This window comes from Saccoglossus kowalevskii, chromosome 5 (assembly GCF_978046115.1).
Source record: "Saccoglossus kowalevskii chromosome 5, keSacKowa6.1, whole genome shotgun sequence".
In the NCBI taxonomy this organism is placed as follows: Eukaryota; Metazoa; Hemichordata; class Enteropneusta; family Harrimaniidae; genus Saccoglossus; species Saccoglossus kowalevskii.
The window spans coordinates 19496669-19506866 of NC_140645.1; the positions used below are offsets into that span (position 1 = coordinate 19496669).

The 10198-nt window shown below is 39.5% G+C and overlaps 1 protein-coding gene and 1 long non-coding RNA gene across 2 annotated transcripts; one reads left to right on the forward strand and one right to left on the reverse strand.

Annotated features, from left to right (window-relative positions):
* Nucleotides 1-276: 276 nt before the first annotated feature.
* Nucleotides 277-9570, forward strand: LOC100374334 (uncharacterized). Its single transcript, XM_002738803.2, has 6 exons — nt 277-490; nt 2590-2644; nt 5525-5698; nt 6190-6351; nt 7477-7626; nt 9001-9570. Exons 2-6 carry the CDS (start codon nt 2596-2598, stop codon nt 9210-9212), a joined length of 747 nt encoding a protein of 248 aa, XP_002738849.1. The 5' UTR covers nt 277-490; nt 2590-2595; the 3' UTR covers nt 9213-9570.
* On the reverse strand, nt 4066-5325 carry LOC146745855 (uncharacterized). Its single transcript, XR_014929455.1, has 3 exons — nt 5286-5325; nt 4842-4981; nt 4066-4218 (listed from the first exon to the last, which is right to left on the reverse strand). It is a non-coding gene; the product is annotated as an uncharacterized LOC146745855 (long non-coding RNA).
* Nucleotides 9571-10198: the final 628 nt, after the last annotated feature.

The window sequence follows — 10198 nt, forward strand, 5'->3', positions numbered from 1 at the left end:
AGATACATACTACATGTGTATCCGCTACAAACCGGTCGTTTGTTTTTAGACTGACCATGGAATGACTCATTCATGCTATGACAATAAGCATCTAACGTTACATGGTAGTTTCCTTGCCAACCATTGCTACTCCATTTGTACTTGATCTTGGTAATTCCATTTACACATAGGCGGGTAAGATATTCGGAGAACGGTCAATTTAATTCATGAGATGAACATTGACAATCGACTTAACTATGCAATTTCATTCTAGTCGCAAATAATTATATTTTTGCTATCGCGAGTCGAAAAGCAATCGTGAAAACGCCGTAGTCCCCTGCTAAACACAAGCTGCCATCCCCCGTTAAATAGTACTAGTAGTTCATGTCTACCTGGTACTAGTGTATTGCAGTGTGTCGTGACAGTTAACAAAGCAAGGTGAACAGTAGCTTCGTCCTGTAGCTCTCTTGGCAGAACATCATTTTATCACAGACTTTGCTCACAACTGAAGGTATGGTACATTATTATTGTCAATCTAATTTTTACCTGTACAGTGGAGGCGACACCGGGACACCTGGGGGTGGCGGTCGCCCCCCCCCAAAAAAAATGCGCGACCACTCGCTCCTTCGAAGCGAGCGATGGTGAGCAGATTTCGCCCCATGCAAAATGTCGTGCCGCCGCCTCAACCGTATTATATGTTCACCAACTCGCACCCGTATATATCTCAACGTTAAAGTGAGAAATACGCCTGTGAGAAACCTGCGATGTTTTTCTTGCCAAGAACACGGCCACAAATAGTTCTGTTTCTGAAAATATGAATAAATTTTGATTTTGACCCGAAATGTCACGTTTTTGGATATCCTGTTGTACCTCAAGGTCACAATCATAAATTAGGCCTCTGTCACGGTGAAAAAGATTTGTGACCCCGCGCAGCAATAACTAACTCACTTTCACTGGCTACAGTCTCTCAACTTACAAAAGATTGTGCACTGGCATAAACACCATGGACTACTAACTTTCGTACTCCAGTTCTTCCTTTTTTTGAGGACTTGGATTCATTAAATGACTCATACCAAGACAGGAGTACACATTTACCCAGACTAATAACTCAAGTTGAACTATACTGACTCGAACCTGACGCAAGAACTGCTTCTGGTATTGGCGTCGACTCTATTGCTAGTTCGACTTGAAGTGAAGGCAGTCGTGCGTGGCCAAGGAGACGAGCATGGATTCGAAAACCCAAATGTTTTGAACGTGATATAAATGTGATTCAATGTGCCGATTAATCGTTTGTCAATCAATTAGGCATGAGTTGAGTGTTACGAATCAGAATAAACCAAGTCAAGGCCAGTCTAAAAACGAAAGCTTGTGTATCACATTTCTCAGGTAAAATTCGTATCGTCCCGTGTCACTACCGATTGCCGCTTCTTGTCCAGTGACAGTTGAACGCACGGAATTAGGACGAAATGAACGACAACTGTCCTAACTTCATTTTGGGATAATACATACCAGAACTTCCATAGCAATTTCTTGGCATGGTGACAGTATTTACAAATACAAATAATTCAGCTTCAGTCCCTCGGGCTACTCTTTCAAATGCACCGTGACGATTCCTTGGCATTTATGTTCAAGTGTTTGAAATCGAATTCCATACCAGTGTCCGTACTGATGGTATTTATTTCGTCTACATTATCACCAATTTTCAACTCATGGACGTACATTTTGAAATAGGTCTCGTTCGTATGGCAACAGGAGAAGGGGACGAAGGACGCGGGTAGCATCGTCAGCTGAAAATGACAAATTGTCTTCGTCTTCATAATTTACTTTCAAGTTGGCAGACCGTGCTTAGATACACATGTACCTTCCATGGGCATACTGAGGAACGTATACTATATTTAAAAAAAAACTGTCCCACCAACCAGTTTCGAATTATTACAAACCTTTAAATGTTTTCTTTGTAATTATTTCTTTGCGAAATACTAGTTCCGCCTTCTGTAATAATTGTGGCCGAAAAGTGCGAGCTGGAAACGGTGGTCGAAACTCCCTACATGCCTGTGACGGGGCTACTTGTTGTTATATCTGACAACAATGCCTATGCCGTGGTTATAACGATCTGAGAAACAATGGCACAGCAAGGATTGACTCACTGACCGTGACAGCCAAGTGGACAACACTGACCTACTAAAAGCATAAGATTTTGCAGCAGGTGGTAATATATATTCCATATTGCTACAACACTGCAGTCACGTGAAATAGATAAAACACCTGTTGCCATGGAGATATTTGTGTATCCGATACATCAACTAATACATGCTTTGACATCAAGCATGGGCAAACTGTGGAACGTATAGTCTGCTTTAAAGCCGTCACCTGCGCATGCGTCAGATGGCCATAGCGTGTTTACAAACAAGCGTCTACCCACGAGTCTTTGCGTTTTTTGTGTTATCGTCGCTTGGGACTCAATTCCTGCGCGTGCGTTGCTGACGACTCTCCCGCTTTAAAGAGAACTGTCCCATCCAACAATTGCGGATTATCGTAAGCCTTTAAATTTAGTCTTTTTAATAAGTACGTTGAGAAATACTAATCGATCCTTTGCATATTTACATACAGATTAAAATGGCGTCCTGCAGCGTAACTGGTTTGATCGCGTGTCTGGTTGTTCTGGGTAAGTTTGTGAAGATTTCTTTCTTGTTTCTTAGACCAGATATAATCCCTCATGAATAATCAGCGCCATTTTTCTCCCCAGGCTCAGAGGCAATCATGGCGGTCTAATTTGCATACTAATTTGCATATTTTTCAGGATTCACTCTCACAAAAACAAACATACAAGATTTAAATTACATAATACTTTACATAATATACCATAATTTGACAAGATCGTCATTTAATGTGAACTGTTCCATAAAACTTAGTCTAAACTATTAAATCCTTCTGACTTAGCCCTGCGTACATGGATGTGTAGGGGTGATATTTACATTGGGCTTCTTACGCCACCCCAACACAGCCATGTGAACGGTCACTATGATTTTCTAAAACCCCACATCCCCAGCGGACGTGGCATGGAAAATTACATTTTTTTTCAGAAACTTAACCATCCTCCATCAGTAAATGGCACCGATCGTTTCAATAACATTTAATGAACACTCGGTTTGTACCTTACGCATGTCTTGACAATTATAAAGTGGAAAAATTCACGTTTTGTCGTCAAACTCGCATTTGTCAACAAACTGTGGCAGCCATCTTGAATCACGCGTGACTTAATATTGATTAACGGTGATCACATGATACAACTTTTTCTTGACGTCACAGCCGCGAAAAAGAAATCTGCATGTACTTTCATCGAATCCCGTTCAACGAACACTATAAAGAAACATGAATACAACTGTTCAATAAATATTTCACGAATTTATTATTCATTTATTGTGTATTTATTTTGAAAATTAACATAAATAAATGATGTATTATAACTAAAATTTAATTTATTTTTATTTATTTTTAATTTTAAAAACCATCATGCTGAGCAGTCTCCACCCATCTTTGATCACAGATGTTGTGTTGAGCTGTATATATTTGAGACACATCTGTAGCAGCTATAACCTCCATCATTAAGATTTAGTATACTTTTTCTGCCAAGCATGATGGATTACACAAAATAATATATTACTTTTTAAAATTAAAGTATTTTTTCTTGAAAATAACTGAACATTTAAACATTTTAGTCAAAAACCACAACAATCATTTGTAAAACAAGTTTTATATTGATTTTCCTCATAGAAAACACGTTTTCGTCATTCAGCTCTGACGTCATAATAAAAAGTTTTATAACGTGATTAATCTCGCGTGACCAAAATGGCGTCTCTGTTTATACCGTGTATACGCATTTTGGGCAATAAATAGTCTGTTTTAACATCCAAAACTCCCCTACAGTACATCAATTCAACAACCGAGTGTTCATTACAGTATGTTAAGGTGATCGACGCTGTTTTGGTGCAAAGAGGTACGAATTCGTCCTGAAATGAGACATTTTGTATGACATGTGTAGTGTTTTTGAAAATGCCTATGGTCGTTCACAGGGCTGTGTATTGGAGCGCAGAGAAGGTCCCGATGAATAGGAGCGCCTCCACATTCACAGACCTGTACACAGAGCTACTTCTGACTTTGTTGTGCTCCAAACATTGGCTGCCTTACTGTAGTTAAACTCGTCATAGACGTGCTTTGAGCATTAACTGCACAACATTCCTAGTGGGAAAAAATGAAAAATAATAAAAAAACAACAATGAGGATTGAGGTTCAAATAAATGTAAAGATAACGATTGAATTGTGCCACGATCGGGAACCCAGTGCCGTATGGATAGCATTTCGTCTGCAAAACATGTTGTTTACATGTTGGTTTTGTCAGGTCAACGACAAGGAGACTCGGGAATTTCGAGGAAAAAAAAAACATGAGGTCACTATTCAATTAAAATTAAAACGTAACGATAGAATTATGTATACAAATCGGGATTCCATCGATCATAGCGCGTGATGATAGCAGCTGTCGTTCGCAAGACGTTGACAGGCCGCCATCTTGGAAATACCTACACAGGTCAACATGTGACCGGAAAATTACAAAATTCGATTTTTTTTTTTTTGCTTGGACAAATTATAACATACGCGTATCCATTAATCTATGAAGATATCCATAAATAATCTAAAAAAAGTTGACAGTAACGAGTGATGTTTTTTTTTTCATGTCGTGTCTATACCAGCCTCGTGTCTAAGATGTTGATTGAAATCGGTGTAGGCCTACCATATTCGGTGTTCTTACGATCGGCAAAACATACACACACTGGCATTTTATTTCTAAAATTACGAAATCTTACCTGAACAATTGACCTTAACCAGGGAAATGTCTTTTTCCACGATTCATCAAAACCAGCCTCACGCCGTTTCCGTGTTTCTACACGCTTCCGTTTCTGTGCTGTGCTAGCGGCGATTGTACGTTTTAGCCGGGCGGCATCACCTATTTTTCCTTTACATGTTTAGTCGTATAGATCTCGGTGTTTGCAACTTGAGTGACAATTTGTTCCCCATTGACAGCGTCTGTACTTCACACGGGTTTAACAATGGGACTGTTTAATTTGTCCCGGCAAGTTCAAACCGCCGTGGCGTAGACGGTGATAATTTATGCAGTGCTATTTGTGAGCGGGTTAAATGGATGTAAACAATGCATCCTATTAGCATGGCGGTCCGAGCCCAAGCGTGGCGGCCGGGCGGTATGCTTTGTTCTATGTGGGGAGAACACTGTAATGTATATGCTAATTAACTTAGCGATCTTCTTTCAATAAAACTAACTTTTATTAGCATGCTTGTATAATTTGTTTCAAAATAATATCTTGATAAGTGCAGTTGCGTGTAATGTGTCATAAATTAAAAGCGATTGGCGGTGACAAACATCAGTATTCGTCAGATGAAATACTGAGGTGCGCATGCGCACCGGATGTATCAATTCAGGGAATTCAATTCAGGCTTTTCGAGTATTCTTACTGTTTTTTTCCGCACATAGGTTGTCTTGTGAACGACGTCACTCCCTTGCAATGTACCACATGTGAATATGACGAAGCCTGGGATTGGTTGGCTGCCTCTTCCGATTATGCCTGTGTTACTGACCCGGCGTCGATGAACACTGAGAGTTGTGATACGACCTGCTATACCTGGGGTCTCTACACTGATGACTTATGTAAGTTTACGTTCCAAATTTTCATAATGGCATGTCACGTGAGCTTAATACGAGAAATTCTAGGCCAACAAATAAAAGTACGGGCCACAACGAAATGGATTTTTGTTTTTGTTGAACGGCCACATGTAGTAACTTCGTGTTTCAGCAACATGTATTTTTTTGTTTTGTTCAATGTTAAGATGTAGTATCTCGAACTTAAAATTAAAGAAGGGGAGTCGTCACTTGCGCATGCGTCAGATGGCCATAGCGTGTCATTGTTTACAAACAAGCGTCGACCCATGATTCTTTGCGTTTTTAGCGTGTGTTGTTATCGTCGCTTGAGACCCGCGCATGTGCAAGTGACGACCCTCCCGCTTTTAATTAAGATCAAACAGTGAAATCAAACACCAGGAAAAAAATAATGCTTCTATAGCAAGTATGAGCTGGTGCATTACATTTATTTTTGTCAAACGATATACAGTTAATGGGTAATATTGTTTGTTCATTACCAGCCAATGCGTACAACTTGAAGATGAAGCGTGGTTGTGCGTCCGCAGAAGAGAACAGCACCTGGGCTATGGATGACTGTGATACGTACGACGATGTGAGCGACAGTAACAGCGCTTTCGTGTGCACATGCAGTGACGAGGACAGCTGTAATGCCGACGATTCAGGTAAGAGCAAATCGTCACAGTCGCCGCACAGAGTGTTTAATATGAGACCCGTGCGACGTATCCTCGGGGTGGACATCCCGGCATTTTCACCGCCTGGCAACCATAGCGGGGGAAAAGGCCAAAAACTCCCAGAAAACGTCACTTTGGGATGGTTGTTGAAACCCCCCTGAACAGTGTAACAAGATTAGCCCTACGTGTGTAACATATATAAATTTAGTTGTTCAGGATTACTTCAAAGTTAATATGTTGTTTTCTCGAATTTTCACCGGCTCGACCGGCGTTCTACAGCGGCGCGCACAGAGTCCTTGAAAAAGCATGGTACAGTGGTGCGCGTCTTAGCAACGTGGAATGTCTAGTGACGTAGCTCCGCCGCGTGATGATGTCTCTGGGCTAACTTCGCTGTGTACAATTATAAAGTGTTTTGTGTAATTGACCGATTAAATGTCCATGTGTACCAAATACAACGGACCAAGTTTAGCAAAATCTAACTGGCAAACAGTCGAACAGTGCCCGATTGCCCACTGCTTTAGAGCCAATATGAAAGCCTACTCATAAATAAAAAAACCCAGGGCAATATAAGGATATTGATTTGAAAAGGCTTAATTTTCGAGAAAGTTATGGTTGTATTTTTTGGAAAGTGGCCATTTTGACAGCATTATAACGCTTTCACCGTAGAATGCCATGGCAGAGATATTATGCCATATTTCATATTGTAGCCCGGTGACATAGACGAAAACATTATATGTTGTTAACGATTGGGTGCTTATTGTTGTCCTAAATTATTTCAAAAATCTGGGTTTTTAAATTTCAAAATTTGAAAAGTATTTCTCAATATACGTCACTGTAACACACAAAATAATGCTATTTCATTGTACCATGAGACATTAGCTTCATGATTGTACATAATAAACCAATGAACACTGTCATGCGATTTATGGCCAACTTTCACAAAAATTATGAGTAGGCTTCTATCTTAAACGAAAAGACGGATAGAGGCATAAAACAATTCGGTCAAGTAGATGAAAAATGAAAAAAACAACCTAGTGTTGCTGGCCACGGACCTATTTATTCGTAACAAGGAGTCAATAATCTAACCTCTGTCTTAATCACGTCACTTCTTGCCAGGTTACCACAAATGTTACAAATGTGAGACGGGATTCCTAGAAGATGACGACGATTATAACTGCAGAAGTAACTTGGAAGCACACTACGAACCAACGCCTTGTCTCACTGGACACTCAGGCTGTGGAACCAAGCAACTTTACTACAATAGTTGTAAGTGATGAATTCTATTTATATACAATAAATTTTTGACTGAAATGGAACAAAATATTTCGAAGCAAATGGACGCGGTAGATCTGTCTTAAGTCGCGCCCTCTAACGTCAAAAGAGTTCCATGACGTAAACGGGTGTACTGTATGTCGTTCACATCGTCGCCATTGTTTATGTGTGGTCGTTCGTCAATGTAAAATAACGTGTTTTTTTTTTAGAAATTTACTATATTTCGGAATGAGGAACGACCACACAAATAAGCACAGTAGTGGATTTGAACAATTTGAACAACTTACACCCATCTACGTCATTTTGACGTCGCTAGAGGGCGCATTTTGTTGGTAACATTCTTGGTGGTTTTCATTTATTAGCGGACGGTAAACATTTAAAATTGTATCGTCGGCTGCATTTTGTTGAAGTCCTTCACTTCGTCTGGGCAATAAAAAAAAACAAATCCTAAAGTGACGGCGTTCGCCAGCAGCATAATCCTCTATGGTCATTCCCGTCATGCATTGCTGCCTCGAAATCTACTTCGCGCTGAACACAAGCAATCCAGTAAATTCTACTCAAAAGTCGAACATCAAACATTAGTCTTATATCAAGCGTCATACTTTATTTTGAACGCACCAAAGCGCAATCAGTTCTGCAGAAACTACATTGTTTCAATGAACGAATACTTAGTTACGTACTGCATACAATGTAACCTCGTTATAAAGAAGTCTTTAGGAGATTAGTTTGTTATAGTGAAGTGTTCACTATAATGAATCACATAATACATTGGGTTTGTTATAGTGAAGTGTTCACTATAATCAGAGGAACATAATACATTGGATTTGTTATGAGCGCGAGAAATGCTATGCCTTATACCAGGAAATTCAATATAGTGGTGTTCATTATAACGAGGTCACAGTGTTTTAGTTCATCCACATGCAGTATAAAACGACAATATTGCAAATCATCGCTGTACATGTTCTCATAGACCATATCACAATTCCAAATTATAGTGCATTGTGGGATAGTTATGTCGGGCTGCAGTACGAGGAGGGTTTCCTGATTGGTGGACTCATGGTTCAATTCAATTTGAATAAATTAAGATCCTATTTGAGGTCTTTTTTTCAAAATATAATTTAGTTCATGTTTTCTTCATATATTTTATTCTATTTGGATTTATTTGCTGGTATTTTGCTAGTAATAAAATACTAGCAATAATAATAAAAAAAATAGTATCTTATTCAAATCAGATTGGGTGTGATTCGGTCAAAACTATCCCACAATGCACTATAATTCTGAAGTGCGATATAGGCAATATCACCTATATAGATCTACGGCAGTTTTACCCATATAAATAATGACACGATGTAAATCAATTTATTTCAGGGCTCTTTCAAGACGATACTAAACGATATTGTACGGACGACACGACAACTGACAGTTGTACTACCGATAGCAATGGTTACGAGACATGTATCTACTATTGTGGTGGGGATTCGTGTAATAATGGTGGCAGTGGCGCCAACAACGTAATCGTCTCGACGACTTTGATTTTAGCATTGGCCCTAGTGGCAAATTTGAGTCTGCGTTTCTGGTAAAATCGCGACGAAGCGCCCTCTCTGTTATCGTTTCAGTCAATGACCTCACGGTGTGCATTTTTTATTTGTGTGCATTGTTTACAAACAAGCGTATACCCTTTGCGTTTTTAGCGTGTGTTGTTATGGTCGCTTGGGACTCAATTCCCGCGCGTGCGCAGGTGACGACCCTCCCACTTTAACCGAAGACTCTATGAACTATGCACACCACAACCTTGGTCTTATTGTTTTTTCAGTTTATGTTCTTGGCAAAGGCAATTGATATGTACATATTCAAACTTTTGTCTTTGCGGGTACTATCAATAAATGTAATAATAGTGGATTTATAATAAAAATGTATAATATTTTTGTGATTAACAAATTCTCTGTTATGTATACCTATACTAGTACACTGAAGTCGACAAACCTGTGTGTATAAAATATATGAAATACGTCTAAGTGAAATCCAAACGAGGCGATTGGATTGGTCATGTAGGCGCAAATATCAGTTAGACACCTCACAAACAGCCAAATCTTTGACGTCACTGCACGAGCTCACACAATGTTTAACTGCCGTTTTTTGTTGTTTATGTATTTGATTTTATAAATAATTTATAACGTGTCACGGTACATGGTTTTGCTGATTTCAAAATACGTAATGCCACATAACACTGAACAAGTTCCAGGAGGTGCTATGTAAAGAATGAAAATATTCTGTCAAACAGAACAAAATCTGAGTCAAATATCATGCATGCATTGACTTTAGGCGAGGTCGCGTGAGTTGCGCCCTCCGCGGTGCTTTAAATCCAACTCAATTGAACTCAGTGGAGTCTGACGCCGTTCGCCCGGTGAGGGCGCTACTCGCGCCTATATGGCATTGACTTGTTCTTGATAGCAGTTTTTTACATCTAAATTAATATTTTATTAAATATTCAGGACTAAAAATTACCCTGTCCGTTCTAAGCTGCCAACATACCGCCATTTTTATTTCCACCGCTCGCAAGTCTCAG